Below are 17,385 nucleotides of genomic sequence, written 5' to 3'. Positions count from 1 at the left end.
ATGTCTCTGATTCTGAAAGTATTGCTGCTTTTAATATGTACAGCTAAAAATACTATTTATACCAGCATTCCTATGCAACTGCTGTAGTCTCAGTGGGTTTTAGATCAATTATCTCCTCCGTTACAGTGATGAGAGGTGACGGAACCTTCTGGGGAGCAAATGTGGACGTGAAGGTGGGCAGAAGAGACCCTCTTACCACAGATAAAACTCAGTTGATACAACACAGATCTCACAATGACACAACTTCTATTTTATTTGTAATTTTGATAACTTCATCTTTTGTTTTTTTATTCATCTTTTAAACATTTCATTGGATTCAGGCAGGAGAAATCAACCGATCACAAACAAGTTTCATATGACAAAACACAGCAGGTGCGGCTGTTTGGCTGGTCACTCTTTAAAGGAAGACTATTGGAGAGGCGCACAGGTGAGGACAGGTGTGTTCCAAGATGGGCGTGGCAAGAATGGCAGTGGCAGATGAGAGCCTGTGTGTGTGTGTGTGTGTGTGTGTGCGTGTGTGTGTGTGTGTGCTGTCATTATAGCTCCATGATTCCAGCAATAAAGAAAACAAAGCCATTAAAATATCAGGATAGACTTGTGAAGATAAGACGTCACCAATACTGTTGCTATGGTGACGAGCGTGTGTGATTGGCTGTAGATTCAGTAACAAATGAGGACACAATCAGGTTCTGTGCAGTTCCTGAACTGATCTGAAGCCAGTTTGTTACTGAGGTTTATGACCTTTGACACAGTTTGAAACTGATTCTGTTCTGGTTTCATTTAAAATCTGAAATGATAAATTAAATGAACCTTGTGGTTGTAGTTTGTTCAGGAATCCTGGAAATCCTTCGCAAAAGTAATCTGTCACAGAAATAAATAAATAAATATAAATAAATAAATAAATGTGGTGATGATGGCGATGATGATGGCGATGGCTATGAAGGTGATGATGATGGCGATGAAGGTGATGATGGCGATGATCTTCAGTTCTTGGTCACAGGGTCAGCAATGAGGATCACATCTGTTTCCATGACTACTGTAACTAATAACAAAAAACATGGTCAGTGAATGCATCGTGAAGCTACACATGAGGGAAATGAGTGTGTGAGGAGTCATTACAACATCAGGATTAGTGCATCTTAAGTGTGTGTGTGTGTGTGTGTCATCTATTTGTCGTTGATCCGTAGTTTAAAGGAAACCCGTCCAGCAAACTTGTCTCGTTCGCTGCCCTCGGCGAGCGTGTTGGAGTTTATGTTACACTCCACACTGATGTCTGAGTTCAACGAGGCGTTCATGAACTTCACGGCCACCAGAGGCTGAGTGTAGTTCACCTGAAACATATTACACACTGTATCACATCAAGAGCAACGCTCAGGTGTGTGTGTGTGTGTGTGTGTGTGTGTCTGTTACCTGAGCCTTCTTGCCATAGTATGGGTAGTACATGAGGTTAAAGGTTCCATTAGGTGGAAAATACTTCACAGGTCCCATCTTTGCACTGTCCTCCTTCTACACACACACACACACACACACACACACACACACACACACACACACACAGTTAAACTTAAGGGTCCCACCCCATTTTGCAGCAATAAGCTTAGATGTTTGTTTGGCCCCGCCCCTTCCCATCCCATAAATTAATGACACACACACTTGAAAGAGGAAGGGGAGGAGCCGAGAAGATCTGTCCCTTGGTGTCACCTAATCAATACTGCTGACTGGGATGTGTTTTCTGCTGTTCTTACCAATAAAATCTTTATCCAATCTGTATCTGAGGGGCAGGTGATGCGTGACAGACAGACGAGAGGGCAGGCAGACAGGTGAGCAGTGCCGTGCCAATGGAGAAACAGGTGAGTGGAGGGGCAGACAAATGGAAAGACACGCAGGTGAACAGTGAGCAGATGAGACAGCTTCAGACCTTAGCTCCACAGGTGACGTAAGGAGACTGACCATCCTTCCCTGGCAGCATTCCGATCACCTGCACAGGTGAATAATCAGAGGGACAGACAGTCAGACAGTTAACTTCCTGTTTGTGATTTGACTCTGCTGAGTAAAGCCCAACTAACTTGCTATGCTAACATGCTAACTGTACCCGGTTCAGTTTTATGAGGATGCAGGGCTGACCGCTGCTGTAACCATAGGAAGGATCTGAAATCCCAGAACATTCCTGCAACACGGTCCGATTAAACTGACACGAACGCTTCGGAATGTTCCTGACCTGCAGAGAGACGGGCAGTGAGAGTGAGACCAGCATGCAGAGACAAGTGGAGACTGAAAGGAACATTTACCGTTCCACTGTCCTCTTGAATGAAGTATTGATCAGGTGGACAGTCATCGTTGGTCTGGACCTGATAGCTGTCATTGTAGGCTACAGACAGACAGGAAGAGAGACAGACAGGAGGAGAGAAGACAGGAGGAGAGAAGACAGGAGGAGAGAAGACAGGAAGAGAAAAGACAGGAGGAGAGAAGACAGGAGGAGAGAAGACGGGAAGAGAGACAGACGGGAAGAGAGACAGATGGGAAGAGAGAAGACAGGAGGAGAGAAGACAGGAAGAGAGACAGACAGGAGGGGAGAAGACAGAAAGAGAGACAGGCAGGAAGAGAGACAGACGGGAAGAGAGAAGACAGAAGGAGAGAAGACAGGAAGAGAGACAGATGGGAAGAGAGAAGACAGGAGGAGAGACAGGCGGGAAGAGAGACAGACAGGAGGAGAGAAGACAGGAGGAGAGAAGACGGGAAGAGAGAAGACAGGAGGAGAGAAGACGGGAAGAGAGACAGACAGGAGAGAAGACAGGAGGAGAGAAGACAGGAAGAGAGACAGACGGGAAGAGAAAAGACAGGAGGAGAGAAGACAGGAAGAGAGACAGACAGGAGGAGAGAAGACAGGAGGAGAGACAGACGGGAAGAGAGACAGACAGGAGGAGAGAAGACAGGAAGAGAGACAGACGGGAGGAGAGAAGACAGGAGGAGAGACAGACAGGAGGAGAGAAGACAGGAAGAGAGACAGACAGGAAGAGAGACAGACGGGAAGAGAGACAGACGGGAAGAGAGACAGACAGGAGGAGACAAGACGGGAAGAGAGACAGACGGGAAGAGAGACAGACAGGAAGAGAGACAGACGGGAAGAGAGACAGACAGGAGGAGAGACAGACAGGAAGAGAGACAGATGGGAAGAGAGACAGACGGGAGGAGAGACAGACGGGAAGAGAGACAGACGGGAGGAGAGACAGACAGGAGGAGAGACAGATTAGGTCACCAACAACAGGCATCAGACAGATTTTGTTCTGAATAATTAACAGTCCTCACGGGACAGGAAGTTATTGAGGTTCTGGACAAACCCGTCCCAGCTCTCGGTGTCTGAGACAGAGAAGGTGATCTCCAGCTGATCCCCCTTGGGCCGGATCATCATCCCTGGAATATACAGAGAGCTGGTTAACCAATCACAGCCCGGCCTCATGACGCCCGCTGGCTCATGCCTAACCCTGACCCTGACCCTGACCCCGACCCTAACCCCAACCCTGACCCCGACCCTAACCCTGACCCCAACCCTAACCCTGACCCTAACCCCAACCCTGACCCCAACCCTAACCCTGACCCTGACCCTAACCCCGACCCTAACCCTGACCCCAACCCTAACCCTGACCCTAACCCTGACCCCAACCCTAACCCTGACCCTAACCCCAACCCTGACCCCAACCCTAACCCTGACCCTGACCCTAACCCCGACCCTGACCCTAACCCCGACCCTGACCCTAACCCTGATCCTGATCCTGACCCTGACCCCGACCCTGACCCTAACCCCAACCCTAACCCTAACCCTAACCCTGACCCTAACCCCAACCCTAACCCTAACCCTGACCCTAACCCTGACCCTAACCCTAACCCTGATCCTGACCCTGACCCTAACCCTGACCCTGACCCTGACCCTGACCCTGTACCTGGAGTGGTCAGGCGGTCCTGCCAGGTGGGGTTGTAGTCGTCCAAGGTGAGCAGCATGACGTACATGGTGAGAGCGAACATCCCAGCCAGAAACAGGTAGAAGACCAGGTAGAAGAGTAGAATCAGACCTGAGGACACACACACACCCACACACACACACACACACACACACGCGCACACACACACACACACACACACACACACACACACACACGCGCGCACACACACACACACACACAGATCACCATCATACACTCTACTTCTGCCTCCTCCCCCACTCCCTCCTCTGAACTTCATCTATATAATCCTCTTGTTTTTAGCTCCACCCCTTAGTGATGACCTACATTCACTCTGAATGAAGCAGAGGGTGCGTGTGTGTGTGTGTGCGTGCGTGTGTGTGTGTGCGTGCGTGTGCGTGTGTGTACGCGCTCTATCTCTGTTTGCTGGTGTGTCAGGTGTGTTGCGACGTCAGGTGTTCGTGTCATGATGCATCGGTGGATCCTCACATCGAAAGCGTGTGTGTATCTGATTTCAGACGTGGTCCAATCAGCACCGTCTATCTACATAATCCAGATTAACACACACACACACACACACTGCATTGTTTCAACATCATTGTAGAGAAATTACGGTTGTTTTTTTAAAATGATTGACAGTCTTATTATTTGTATTGTGTTAATTTGTGATGTGTGTTGCTGCTGCTCATCACGGATGGTATGGGAATGGTCATCAGGTGGCTGGTGCAGGTGTTGACCACCCAGGAAGAGTCAATATTACTCTTTCAGTGGTTTATATCAACACTGTTTTACTGAACAATCAGAAAACCCTGTTGGTGGTGCAGTTCTCTCTCTCTCTCAGCCAGTGTGACTGATGCTCACTCGTCCTCCGTCAGCCATGTGCTGTGTGAAGGTCACTCTCTCTCTATTTATAATCTCTCTCAGTCTCTCTTAAAGGAGACACAAAAACTGTGTGTACGTGCATGTGTGTGTGTGCGTGCATGCATGCGTGTGCATGTGTGTGTGTGTGTGTGTGTGTGTGAGACAGATTGTGCCACCGGCCACACTGGTGTCCTAACTGCCATTGTTAGCACTGATGCTAACACAGGAACAGCCTAAAACATCAGTAATAATTCACAAAGGTTTTTTCATCATAGCTTCAACGTGTTTACATTCAGTCACTGATTGATGATAATTTCTTATGAAAAAATGTCGTTTTTTCCAGGTGTACAGCTACCTGTCCCCTAGCAACAGCACAATGGTCGCGGGCAGCCATGTTGGAGGAAACGGAAAACTAACTTTTTATGCAAATCATTAATTAATATGATGTGAATCCCAGTTAAACCAGTGAGCTTTGGGATTCACAGGAGTCCTGCAGTAACCGTGACAACAGCTGCTATGTGAAAAATGTTAAACCTTTAGTTGCTTCATGTCAGGCAGGAAACACTTTCAGGATGGATCCTATATTGATCTTTAATCAATCAATCAATCAATATTACGGCAATTTGATGATGTCATTTTTGTAGGACATGAATAAAAATGATCTCAAAAGACTAAAAATTAACGAGTGGAAGACAGGCATTAACAAAGGGGGGAAGGGGGGGGGGGACCAACTGACCCCAGCTCGTGGCGGTTCGGCCCATCAGCTCGTGAGTTCGTGGGTTCCAAAAGAAATCCCGCCACTGGCTCGAGCCTTTGCGCTCTTCCTCCTTGGTTCCGGACATGATTGTGATGAGGAGGAGGATGAAGATGGAGCTATCTGCGGGCTCGCGAGGCGCGGGACGTCTGCTTTAGTGATCCGCTGAAAAACGATTAATGTCGCTGGATCGATCCGATGGATCGATGATGATCGGTAAGATAAGACAGAGAAAGAGAGAGAGACATGCAGAGAGAGAGACAGGGAAAGAGAGAGAGACAGGACGCTGTCACTGCGGTCTTCCACCTTCTCCAAAACCGTCTGACGTCACGTCGCCAATCACCGCGCGGCCTCATCCGGACAGACTCCGCCCACCGCGCCGCTGATAAGAGATCTTACAGATCGGGCGCGGTGACGTCACGCACGTGTTTGTCACGCTAGCTTCATCGTCGTCGTCAGCCTCGCGTTTGATTGACATTAAAGAGCTCAGAGTCGGTACACGACACATCTGGGGCGGAACCGGGTCAGGAACACCTGGTCTGGGTCAGCCTCCAGGGTTCTGCGGGTGCCCAGATGCTGCTGCGTCATCCAGCGTTCCCAGGACTTCTCTTCCCACAATGCCCCGGTGCAGCCGCCGATGTGACGTCACCGACGTGGACGCCCAGAACGGCCAATTCTTCCCTCCCGGTCCGGTCGGCCCTCGGCCACATGCCGACAGTCTGGACCGTGGTTGGTCCCACCAGACCAGTATGAACTGGGCCACGTTTAAGCTGTGGAACTGGGCGATGCGTCCGTTCTCTGACGTTGTTAAAGGGCGCCACCTGGTGGCCGAAAGCATCACCGTGCTCAGCATCACTGGATCGATACTGATCACTGATCAACTGTGACCAGACTACAGCCACAGCACACTTGGAATCCACTGACTAGTTAACTAGTTAACTGATGTTAACTAGTCTTCTTGCTTTAAAATCACCAAAGATAAACAGGAACAATTATTAAAAGCTGGGAATTTTCACATGGTAGAAAAAGTTCAGATTTATTTATTGGTCACAGCGAGTTCAGAGTTTGTGTGGTTCAAAACAGGTGACACGTCGGCGTGTCCAGAACACTCGGACCCATCACCGTGGCAACATACACAAGAACTGCTGCGGGATCCATAAACACCAGCATGCATGTCGTCTTCACAACCAGCTCAGAGTCCGAAACCAGCAGAGGAACTGGTCTCTGACTGGGTGTGTCGCTGGTCCTGCGGCTCAGACACGTCCCTCAGAAGTGAACGTGTCCAGAATGAGGATTTGCTGGAGGTCCTATAGGGGACCCGTCCTGGAGCAGGGTCCTGCTGACCGAGTAGTGCTGGGACAAGGACTCATCTGTCCATTCTGGTCTGGACAGCAGCTGGTCTATGTGAGGACCCATGGTCCGGTGGGAAATTGGATACTGATCGATGGTTGGGTCCCGCTCCAGGAGCGACTGACTGTGGACGCCGTGCGGATTGTCTGGTCCATAAAGTGCCCCGGTCAGTAAAGAGGACTCTCTGTCCAGAGTGGGCTGCTGCTCCATTTGGTACAGCTGCTTTTTGTGGATCTGAACATGGTCCTGTTGATCTAGTCTGGGAAGACACAGCTGCTTCTTGTGGAGCTCCAGGTGGTCCAGTTGGTCCATCTGGGTGTGGTACTGCTGTTTCTCATGATCCCGAACGCTCCCCTGCTCCTGCGGCTCCATCTGGAACTGGAACTGCTGCTTCTTCTTCTGGTGGGTCTCAGGAGCGTGGTGCTGCAGTTTCGCCTGGTCGGGGTCCTTTTCTCGGTTCATCTGGACCAAACACTGCTGCTGCTGCTTCGCCTGGATCGGAGGAACCTCTTGTCTTTGGTTCTCCTCAAGATCCACCTGGGCGTGAAACTGCTGCTTCTTCTGGCTCTGGATCTGGTTGTGGATCTGGTTTTTGATGTCTTTCCAATGTCGGCCTTTGAGGTCAGGCTCCAGGTCCAGACAGCGCTGACAGGCCTCCTTTCCTGGGACCGACTGCTTCAGAACATGGACTCCCAGTTGTCTCCAGACCGCTTCCTTCTCTGCAAACGTCCAGGGGCGCCGGCGGACTTTCCTGGGCACCATTGGGCCTGAAATAAAGGTCGTGTACATGAGACGATGTGATACTACCCAGAAGTGGGAAACAGTTTTAGGCTCCAGACCCACCAACAGGCTGTTTGGACTCTGGAGGAACCGTGGGGATCCGTCCTTCATCCCTGCTCTGAGGCAAAACCTCTGAAAGACAGTGAAAGGGTTTCAGTCAGGGCCAGTGTTCAGGTCTGGGATCCTCGGGATCAGGACCCACCCTGCGGTTTTGGATGGGAGTGCTCTTCACCTGGTTCTTCACGCTCCATCTCACTTCCTGGTTGGACCAACGGTTTCTTTAGCTTCACTCCTTTGACTGGTGAGAAAAAACGCTTTTCATTTGCATCAAAGCTTCACAGAACTTGAGTGTGTGGAGGTGCACAAAGTCCAGGGGGGGGGGGGGGGGGTTACCTGCTGGGGGCTCAGGGTTTGAAAGGCCCAGGTTGTCCCAGTCCTTCACCAGCTGGTGGACGAAATCAGTGGCCTTGGCTGCTGCCTCCCAGTCTCCGTCCTGCACACTCTCGTCAATGGCGATCTCACAGACCGTCTTCAGGGTCGACTTCATGGCCAGCGGGGGGCAGGTCCACCGGTACCCAGACGCTTTCCTGGCCGCAGCGACAGTCAGACCCAGTCTGTCTGGAGCCAACAGGTCCTGCAGAGTCTGAACACTCGAGTTCAGAGTCTTCGCTGCCAGGAGGAGTCTGCCGAGCTCCCTCAGCTTCTGGCTGACGTAGTCGTACCTCCTCTGGTTGCCATCCTGAGTGTCCATCAGCTTGTTTCCATATTTACAAATTAACCAATCCGATTTGACCTGTAGAACAGAAGAAAAGTCAGTTCTTTTTATCATTTCGGGGCATCTTCATATAAAATCCTTCAGACGGACCTGATGTGAGACGTCGTCCACGTTCATGCGGTGTAGGACTTCGCTGCAGCTCTCAGACGCTCCGCTGGAGATCGGCAGGAAACGTGACGCTTCCGCCTGCACCCTGAACCTCTTTCTGGGCCGGTCTCCCATACCGGACTCCAGCATGGCGTCAGGCGCCGTGTCTACTGAGGGGACATTCTCTGTGGAGCTGGACGTCCCATCGTCTGCTGAATCTTCAGACTTGACGGTGGAGTCCAAGGCGGCGTCCTTGAGGGGGTCTGAGATCTTTAATAGTTTGGACGTCTTCTTTCGACAGGACACCTGATGTTTCCACAGATCAGCGCGGAGGAAGAAACCGAGGCACAACGGACAGGGGAGATAGTTCCTTGCATCGACGTCCTCCGAGGGCAGTCGCCATGGGATGATCTCACCAGTCCCCTGGCGGATCACCTGATGGACAGAAAACACGTCTGTATTTTCAAACATCAGTGCAACTTTTTACCGGACTAAACGGACCTCGATGTTGTGCAGGTAGTTTCCTTTGCAGCGCAGGTGATCTAACAGCAGGTGGCGCTGCTTGGAGCCTGCCGGCAGCTCGCTTGCGGCGGCTACGTCCTCCTCGTCCGCGTGCTTCCTCAGAAGGTGGCGAGCAATCTTCACCTGTGGCCGCCGACAGAAAACGCAGTAATGCTTCTTGTTCCACCTCCGCTTTCCGTCACTCTTCAGCCTCTTTACTGTCACACCTTCCACCTCCGCTTCCTGCCACCTCCTCTTCTCCCTTTGGCCCCGCCTCCTCTCTGCATTGCCACGCCTTTTGCCCACCTGAGCCCGTCTACCTGGAGCGGCAGCTCGGTGGCGAGGAGGGCAAGGAGCAGGCTTCCTGGGGGCCTCCTCAGAAGGGCAGGGCTTGTCTATTGTCTTGGTTGTGGCAAATTCAGCATGATCTTCTGTGGTGACGGCAGTTTCTATAGCAACGAGAGCAGGTGAAGGCCATCACAGGTGAGATTTCTTCTGTCTATATAATAAAGTCACTATAACCTGATGACTGAACACATCAGGGACACAAGCTACACAAAATAAGAGAAATAAATCTAATTTTCAAGGCGATCATATCTGTGTGATGGTGACCATTTAAGTGTTTAAAGCATGTTCTTCCTGGATGTCACTGCTATTGTGTTTTCATCTTTAAACAATATCTGCAGTTAATAATGGAGTATAAAATAAAATAATGGAGTATAATTTCATTGCTTTGCCAAATACATCATTATTTTATTTCGTGTCAGTAGTTTTGAAGCGTGTGTTGCTCAGGACTTCATGAAATTCCCCTGATTTCTCAGACATTTAGTCAGGATAAAAACGCCCGAACGTCTCAGAATCATCACGGATTGACTTTAACAGATTCTCTCCTAATAGTTTTTAAAACGGATTTCAAAGTCTTGTCAAGAATCGCGTCCTCGAGTCCTCGCCAAGGTTCCAGTATAAACGGGACATAAGGTTGAGCTCATGCTCTGACCCCGATGACCTGTTAGAACGGATTCATTTCTGGTCACTAGACTAATAATAATAATAGATCAGAGGGATCCGTCCGATGATGGAAGCTGGCTAAGTGCTACACTAAATATGAGGATGCTAATTGCGGTATCATAGGTGTTGGTAGCATTGGAGGAGCTAACTTGTAGCTAACTCATATTGTGCTACTAAACGGAACATCACCGATCGGAACAGACGCAGGAAAAGGGAGCAACAAAACATGTAAAAGCTGACGGCTCATCACCTGCTAACAGCGCTAAACTCATCTTCCTCTTTTCGCATTAATCACAGCAGAAACGTCACCGCCTTCTTCTTTTCGCTTCTTTTTTGCGTCTTCTTTTTCTTCTTCGTCTGTTCCCTTCTGCGCCACCGGCCATCCCTGGTCCCAACACCGCCCCCATGAGGATAAATCTTGAAAGACCATTTCGTTCGTCATTCATAATTAATAGGTTAATTTTCACATTTTTCTTTGTTCTCGTGCCCGCCCCCCGTTATTTTAGAACTATTACAGAAGTAGTCATAGTTTAAACTATGGACTTCAACTTTCACTGTGTTTCTCTGGGTTTTTAAATACACATTTTCCAAAGTGTCCATTTTATCAAAAGTACCATTATGGCTGATGCATTAGTGATAGTTCATGTATAAAAACGTGACTCTTGCCACCTTGTTTGAATAATCATTCACGTCATTTTCAAGGTTGCTGATTGATCAGTCGGCTTCCTGTGTAACTGATAACCAAGGAAACATCAAAGCAACAAAACGTGCAGATGATTTCAATCCCCGTGTCTTCGGGGGCAGTACTGCACCAAGATTGTCCCTCGCATATAAAAAGCTCCCGCACCTTCTGCCGGATGAGTTTGGGTCGACATGATGGACACAGTCCAGGCGAATGCTGACAGGTGACTGAAACGCTGTTTTTTGGTTTGTTTTTCACAGCTCATCTGGTTCCTGGACTTTTTATTCATTTTTCAATCAATACAAACTTGCCAAATCTGGATTTCTCTGTACCCGCTTTGGCTCTGCTGGTTCTGAGCCTCTGCGGTCCTCCTGCAGAGCTGTCTCTCACCTGTCTGTCCACCTGCAGCAGAGCTGTCTCTCACCTGTCTGTCCACCTGCAGCAGAGCTGTCTCTCACCTGTCTGTCCACCTGCAGCAGAGCTGTCTCTCACCTGTCTGTCCACCTGCAGCAGAGCTGTCTCTCACCTGTCTGTCCACCTGCAGCAGAGCTGTCACTCACCTGTCTCTCCTCTGGGTTTATTTTACATTTATGTTTATACTCCGAGCGGCCTTCCCGTAGGTTCAGAGAGGTTCTTGTTTTCCTTGTTTACTTGTTTATTAGTCAAATATTGGGTGTAAAATGGTGCCAGAACTGTGTAAATGCCTCATTTACACCTCGTAGTCTTTTCTTTGGTATTTTTTCCTGATTAAATAAAGATTAAGATGAGAGATAAGAACATTATCTCGGAAAAAAAGAGTTACTTTGAGAAAATTATTTTACATGGTTGTGTGCATGAACGCGCCTCCCCGCAAGCGCGCTCCCGACATGTCCCTCGTCCACTGTGATTGGCCAAGAGGAGGGACGGGCCGCCGCACATGCGCAGACCTGGGGGGAGGGGCGCGTGTTTGTGAAGTTTGTGCAGTCAGAGAAATGTTTGGAGAAGTTGATATTTAGATAAAAATCTTCTCCAGTCACCAGCGCGCCGACAGACAGGCAAGGAAAAGACCACCGACCCGGCCCAGTTACCGACAGAACCCAACGCTGCGGGCCGCGCCGAGGAGCCCGAACGCCCCAATGAAGATCGAGTTCGCCCCGCTGAACATCCCGCTGCGGAGGAGACTCCAGACCGCTGCCGTGCTGCAGTGGGTCTTCTCCTTCCTGGCTTTAGGTGACACACACACACACACACACACACACACACACACACACACACATATTGACAGTCTGTGAACCTGTCTGTCTCCTCACACATTTGTCTGTATCCAGCAGTCTGCCTTCTAACCAGTTTACTCATCTGTCCACGTGTTGTCTATCTGTGTGTCTGTCTGTCTGTCTGTGTGTGTCTCACTGTTTTTCTGTCTGTGTGTCTGCCTGTCTGTCTGTGTGTCTGTCTGTCTGTGTGTCTGTCTGTCTGTGTGTCTGTGTGTCTGTCTGTGTGTCTGTGTGTCTGCCTGTCTGTCTTTCTGTCTGTGTGTCTGACTGTCTGTGCGTCTGTGTGTCTGACTGTCTGTCTGTGTGTCTGCCTGTCTGTCTTTCTGTCTGTGTGTCTGACTGTCTGTCTTTCTGTCTGTGTGTCTGCCTGTCTGTCTTTCTGTCTGTGTGTCTGACTGTCTGTGCGTCTGTGTGTCTGACTGTCTGTCTTTCTGTCTGTGTGTCTGCCTGTCTGTCTTTCTGTCTGTGTGTCTGACTGTCTGTGCGTCTGTGTGTCTGACTGTCTGTCTTTCTGTCTGTGTGTCTGACTGTCTGTGCGTCTGTGTGTCTGACTGTCTGTGCGTCTGTGTGTCTGACTGTCTGTGCGTCTGTCTGTCTGTGCGTCTGACTGTCTGTGTGTCTTTCTGTCTGACTGTCTGTGTGTCTGACTGTCTTTCTGTCTGTGTGTCTGACTGTCTGTGTGTCTGACTGTCTTTCTGTCTGTGTGTCTGACTGTCTTTCTGTCTGTGTGTCTGACTGTCTGACTGTCTGTGTGTCTGACTGTCTTTCTGTCTGTGTGTCTGACTGTCTTTCTGTCTGTGTGTCTGACTGTCTGACTGTCTGTGTGTCTTTCTGTCTGACTGTGTGTCTGACTGTCTGTGTGTCTGACTGTCTTTCTGTCTGTGTGTCTGACTGTCTTTCTGTCTGTGTGTCTGACTGTCTGTGTGTCTGACTGTCTTTCTGTCTGTGTGTCTGACTGTCTGTGCGTCTGACTGTCTTTCTGTCTGTGTGTCTGACTGTCTTTCTGTCTGTGTGTCTGACTGTCTGACTGTCTTTCTGTCTGTGTGTCTGACTGTCTTTCTGTCTGTGTGTCTGACTGTCTGACTGTCTGTCTGTCTGTGCGTCTGTCTGTCTGTGTGTCTGACTGTCTGTGTGTCTGACTGTCTGTCTGTGTGTCTGACTGTCTTTCTGTCTGTGTGTCTGACTGTCTGTGCGTCTGACTGTCTAGGTGAACCTGTCTCTCTGTCTCAGCTCAGTGCTGTCTGGCTGCCTTCGTCCTGCTGGCCCTCTCTGATTGGTGGACGCTGGCCCTTCTGTATGCTGGTTGGCTCTGGTTGGACTGGGACACGCCCATTAATGGAGGTCGCAGGTGTCAGTGGATCAGAACCTGGAGGATCTGGGACTGGTTTCGGGACTACTTCCCCCTGACGGTGAGCTCCTCTCTGTTTTCCTTCTCATCTGTTTATTTGTCATTATTGATTATTGATTTGTGCCTCCAGCTGGTTAAAACTGTTGACCTGGATCCCAAGAAAAACTACATCTTTGGTTTTCATCCACATGGTGAGACACACACCTGTCTGTCTGTACCTGTCTGCCTCTACCCGTCTGTCTCTACCCGTCTCATTACCCGTCTGTCTCTGTCTGTCTCTACCCGTCTGGCTCTACCCGTCTCATTACCCGTCTCATTACCCGTCTCATTACCCGTCTGTCTCTACCCGTCTCATTACCCGTCTGGCTCTACCCGTCTCATTACCCGTCTGTCTCTACCCGTCTCATTACCCGTCTGTCTCTACCCGTCTGTCTCTACCCGTCTCATTACCCATCTGTCTCTACCCGTCTGTCTCTACCCGTCTCATTACCCGTCTGTCTCTACCCGTCTGTCTCTACCCGTCTCATTACCCGTCTGTCTCTCCCCGTCTGTCTCTACCCGTCTGTCTCTGTCTGTCTCTACCCGTCTCATTACCCGTCTCATTACCCGTCTGTCTCTACCCGTCTCATTACCCGTCTGGCTCTACCCGTCTCATTACCCGTCTGTCTCTACCCGTCTCATTACCCGTCTGTCTCTACCCGTCTGTCTCTACCCGTCTGTCTCTACCCGTCTCATTACCTGTCTGTCTCTACCCGTCTGTCTCTGTCTATCTCTACCCGTCTCATTACCCGTCTCATTACCCGTCTGTCTCTACCCGTCTCATTACCCGTCTGGCTCTACCCGTCTCATTACCCGTCTGTCTCTACCCGTCTCATTACCCGTCTGTCTCTACCCGTCTGTCTCTACCCGTCTGTCTCTACCCGTCTCATTACCCGTCTGTCTCTACCCGTCTGTCTCTACCCGTCTCATTACCCGTCTGTCTCTACCCGTCTGTCTCTACCCGTCTCATTACCCGTCTGTCTCTCCCCGTCTGTCTCTACCCGTCTCATTACCTGTCTGTCTCTACCCGTCTCATTACCTGTCTGTCTCTACCCGTCTCATTACCTGTCTGTCTCTACCCGTCTCATTACCCGTCTGTCTCTGTCTGTCTCTACCCGTCTGTCTCTACTAGTCTGTCTCTACCCGTCTCATTACCCGTCTGTCTCTCCCCGTCTGTCTCTACCCGTCTGTCTCTACCCGTCTCATTACCTGTCTGTCTCTACCCGTCTCATTACCTGTCTGTCTCTACCCGTCTCATTACCTGTCTGTCTCTACCCGTCTGTCTCTACCCGTCTCATTACCTGTCTGTCTCTACCCCGTCTAATTACCCGTCTCATTACCCGTCTCATTACCTGTCTGGCTCTACCTGTCTGTCTCTACCCGTCTCATTACCCAACTCATTACCCGTCTGTCTCTACCCGTCTCATTACCCGTCTGTCTCTACCCGTCTGTCTCTACCCGTCTCATTACCTGTCTGTCTCTACCCAACTCATTACCCGTCTGTCTCTACCCGTCTGGCTCTACCCGTCTCATTACCTGTCTGTCTCTACCCGTCTGTCTCTGTCTGTCTCTACCCGTCTCATTACCCGTCTCATTACCCGTCTGTCTCTACCCGTCTCATTACCCGTCTGGCTCTACCCGTCTCATTACCCGTCTGTCTCTACCCGTCTCATTACCCGTCTGTCTCTACCCGTCTGTCTCTACCCGTCTGTCTCTACCCGTCTCATTACCCGTCTGTCTCTACCCGTCTGTCTCTACCCGTCTCATTACCCGTCTGTCTCTACCCGTCTGTCTCTACCCGTCTCATTACCCGTCTGTCTCTCCCCGTCTGTCTCTACCCGTCTGTCTCTACCCGTCTCATTACCTGTCTGTCTCTACCCGTCTCATTACCCGTCTGTCTCTGTCTGTCTCTACCCGTCTGTCTCTACCCGTCTCATTACCCGTCTGTCTCTCCCCGTCTGTCTCTACCCGTCTGTCTCTACCCGTCTCATTACCTGTCTGTCTCTACCCGTCTCATTACCTGTCTGTCTCTACCCGTCTCATTACCCGTCTGTCTCTACCCGTCTGTCTCTCCCCGTCTGGCTCTCAGGTGTGCTGGTAGCAGGGGCGTTTGGGAATTTCTGCACAGAGGCCACTGGTTTCTCCCGTCAGTTTCCTGGACTGAAGTCTCACCTGCTGATGCTCCCGTTCTGGTTCCGAGTGCCGGTCTTCAGAGACTACATCATGTGTGGAGGTACATACCCGTCTCACCTGTCTACCCTCTGGAATCTGCTTCCTCTGTCATGTGACTGATCCGCGGTCAGATCCAGCACTGTTCCAGCTGGTAGGACGAGGGTCAGAGCCGGTCACGGATTGGCTGTTGGACCGGATCACATGACTCCAGCTACAGACTGGTCGATCGAGGGTCCTCTTGACCTTCTGACTCATTGAACGCACCAACATGGCCGTGTCTGTTTACGTAGCACAGGTTACTGCAACAGACAAGGCCAACTGATAGTTGTCATAGTTACAGGTGTTAACAATCAGAACTCTGCCTGTCTGTCTGTCTGCCTGTCTGTCTGTCTGCCTGCCTGTCTGTCTGCCTGTCTGTCAGGCCTGGTGTCCAGTTGTAAGTCCAGCCTTTCGTACCTCATCAGTCGTCCTGAAGGTGGAAATGTTGCTGTCATCGCTGTGGGCGGAGCTCCAGAGGCTCTGGATGCCAGACCAGGAGCTTTAACACTCCAGGTCCAAAACACACACACAGACACACACACACACAGACACACACAGAGTTTTAAATCAAGAATGGAATGGTCTTTTTCCACCAGGTGCAAATGTGCCAGTCCAGAGAAAAATATTATTAAAACCTTTTTTCTGTCTCTTTTAGGTCTGTAACAGAAAAGGCTTCATTAAATTGGCTCTCAAACACGGGTGGGTGGGGCTTGTGATTAGGGCGCGGGGGGTGGGGCGATGTGTGTGTGACGTGAGCAGGCTAACTGTGTGTGTGTGTGTGTGTGCGTGTGCGTGTGTGTGCGTGTGCGCAGAGCTCAGCTGGTTCCAGTTTTTTCCTTTGGTGAGAACGAGCTGTTTGATCAGATGCTGAACCCCAGTGGGTCTCCTCTGAGGACGCTGCAGGTTCTTCGTTTATTCCTTCCTTCATGATGAAATCTGTCCCGTTGAAGCTCCAGTACGTGAGTTTACGCTGAGCTGTGATGTCCTCCCCAGGACCGCCTGCAGGGCATCATGGGAGTTGCGATGCCCCTCTTCCATGCTCGAGGTGTGTTCCAGTACAGCTTTGGACTGATGCCCTACAGACAAGCCATCAACACAGTCGGTACGACCCTGATATGAAGCTCTCTGCCCTGCCTTTAATGTGGTCGGTCCACTCGGACGTGTCAGCTTCTCTCTTCTCTTCTTCTCTTTTTTCAGTGGGGAAGCCTGTTGCAGTTGTCCAGACCCCCAGTCCAACCAGTGAGGACATCGAGAAGCTCCATCAAATTTACCTGCAGAGTCTCACAGAGCTGTTTGAAGAGCACAAACACAAATATGGCCTTCAGGAACACCAGCACCTCACCTTCATATGACTTCATATTTGTGAACCCTGACCTGTTTCTTGATGTCAAACCATTGTCCTTTGTCCCACTCTGCTGGCACATCCCTCTGACTTCTGTTGGACTTGTCTGCACGAGAAACGGCTCATCGGTTCAAATAGGAAATGATAATCTGTTGGATTCTTTTGTGATCTCCTGGGGGATGCTAACAGTTTCACTTCAGAATGCTAGTAGCTCAAAGTGCTCAGAAACGGGGAAGGATGAGAGTCTTACTGGTGGAAAAAGTGGAATTTTCCCCAAAAATATAAACTGGTGCCACAGACACAGATAGAGTAATTAAATCATTTTTTAAAAGTGCAATTTAATGTTTTATTTCACAAGATCCATCAACGCATCAAACCAGCCATCAAAATAAGTTGAGCCGCTGTCGCCCCCTGGCGTCCAAACCTAGTATCGCAAAA

General features: G+C 50.1%; 3 protein-coding genes and 1 long non-coding RNA gene across 7 annotated transcripts; 1 reads left to right on the top strand and 3 right to left on the bottom strand.

Annotated features, from left to right (window-relative positions):
• Positions 1-229: 229 nt before the first annotated feature.
• Positions 230-6,290, bottom strand: atp1b2a (ATPase Na+/K+ transporting subunit beta 2a). Of its 2 annotated transcripts, XM_011619968.2 has the most exons (9): positions 5,554-6,290; positions 3,939-4,067; positions 3,307-3,411; positions 2,289-2,368; positions 2,093-2,218; positions 1,951-1,978; positions 1,746-1,771; positions 1,411-1,506; positions 230-1,331 (listed from the first exon to the last, which is right to left on the bottom strand). In XM_011619968.2, the coding sequence occupies exons 1-9, from the start codon at positions 5,657-5,659 to the stop codon at positions 1,167-1,169; spliced, it is 861 nt and encodes a 286-aa protein (XP_011618270.2). In that variant the 5' UTR covers positions 5,660-6,290; the 3' UTR covers positions 230-1,166. The 2 variants fall into 2 exon arrangements, with proteins under 2 accessions (XP_011618270.2, XP_029695909.1); XM_029840049.1 differs by lacking the exon at positions 1,746-1,771 and having other exon boundaries at positions 1,919-1,978; positions 5,554-6,273.
• Positions 230-16,505, bottom strand: LOC115250659 (uncharacterized). The gene is made up of 2 exons (XR_003889227.1): positions 16,371-16,505; positions 230-530 (listed from the first exon to the last, which is right to left on the bottom strand). It is a non-coding gene; the product is annotated as an uncharacterized lncRNA (long non-coding RNA).
• On the bottom strand, positions 6,581-10,478 carry LOC105418883 (uncharacterized). 3 transcript variants are annotated; one of them, XM_029839995.1, is made up of 7 exons: positions 10,323-10,478; positions 9,065-9,513; positions 8,567-8,998; positions 8,095-8,494; positions 7,904-7,999; positions 7,765-7,833; positions 6,581-7,688 (listed from the first exon to the last, which is right to left on the bottom strand). In XM_029839995.1, exons 1-7 carry the CDS (start codon positions 10,342-10,344, stop codon positions 6,838-6,840), a joined length of 2,319 nt encoding a protein of 772 aa, XP_029695855.1. In that variant the 5' UTR covers positions 10,345-10,478; the 3' UTR covers positions 6,581-6,837. The 3 variants fall into 3 exon arrangements, with proteins under 3 accessions (XP_029695855.1, XP_029695857.1, XP_029695858.1); XM_029839997.1 differs by having other exon boundaries at positions 7,934-7,999; XM_029839998.1 differs by lacking the exon at positions 10,323-10,478 and having other exon boundaries at positions 9,065-9,208; positions 9,292-9,499.
• Positions 11,645-17,284, top strand: mogat3a (monoacylglycerol O-acyltransferase 3a). Its single transcript, XM_003978609.3, has 9 exons — positions 11,645-11,963; positions 13,238-13,416; positions 13,486-13,546; positions 15,484-15,627; positions 15,988-16,118; positions 16,261-16,304; positions 16,418-16,508; positions 16,599-16,707; positions 16,803-17,284. Exons 1-9 carry the CDS (start codon positions 11,870-11,872, stop codon positions 16,955-16,957), a joined length of 1,008 nt encoding a protein of 335 aa, XP_003978658.1. The 5' UTR covers positions 11,645-11,869; the 3' UTR covers positions 16,958-17,284.
• The last annotated feature ends 101 nt before the right edge of the window (positions 17,285-17,385 follow it).

This window comes from Takifugu rubripes, chromosome 8 (genome assembly GCF_901000725.2).
Source record: "Takifugu rubripes chromosome 8, fTakRub1.2, whole genome shotgun sequence".
Taxonomy (NCBI): Eukaryota; Metazoa; Chordata; class Actinopteri; order Tetraodontiformes; family Tetraodontidae; genus Takifugu; species Takifugu rubripes.
Note: the sequence above shows the minus strand (reverse complement) of the source record. Positions and strands in the feature narration are given on the sequence as shown.

Coding starts and splice junctions, on each gene's coding strand:
- atp1b2a (XM_029840049.1), bottom strand. CDS start 5,659: ATGTCCGGAACCAAGGAGGAAGAGCGCAAAGGCTCGAGCCAGTGGCGG. Junction 1,979..2,092: donor TCCTCATAAAACTGAACCGG/GTACAGTTAGCA, acceptor TCACCTGTGCAG/GTGATCGGAATGCTGCCAGG. Junction 1,507..1,918: donor ACGTCACCTGTGGAGCTAAG/GTCTGAAGCTGT, acceptor GTGTGTGTGTAG/AAGGAGGACAGTGCAAAGAT.
- LOC105418883 (XM_029839995.1), bottom strand. CDS start 10,344: ATGAGTTTAGCGCTGTTAGCAG. Junction 9,514..10,322: donor GAGTTTAGCGCTGTTAGCAG/GTGATGAGCCGT, acceptor TCGTTGCTATAG/AAACTGCCGTCACCACAGAA. Junction 8,495..8,566: donor TGGACGACGTCTCACATCAG/GTCCGTCTGAAG, acceptor TCTGTTCTACAG/GTCAAATCGGATTGGTTAAT.
- mogat3a (XM_003978609.3), top strand. CDS start 11,870: ATGAAGATCGAGTTCGCCCCGCTGAACATCCCGCTGCGGAGGAGACTC. Junction 11,964..13,237: donor CTTCTCCTTCCTGGCTTTAG/GTGACACACACA, acceptor TCTCTGTCTCAG/CTCAGTGCTGTCTGGCTGCC. Junction 16,305..16,417: donor AAATTGGCTCTCAAACACGG/GTGGGTGGGGCT, acceptor GCGTGTGCGCAG/AGCTCAGCTGGTTCCAGTTT.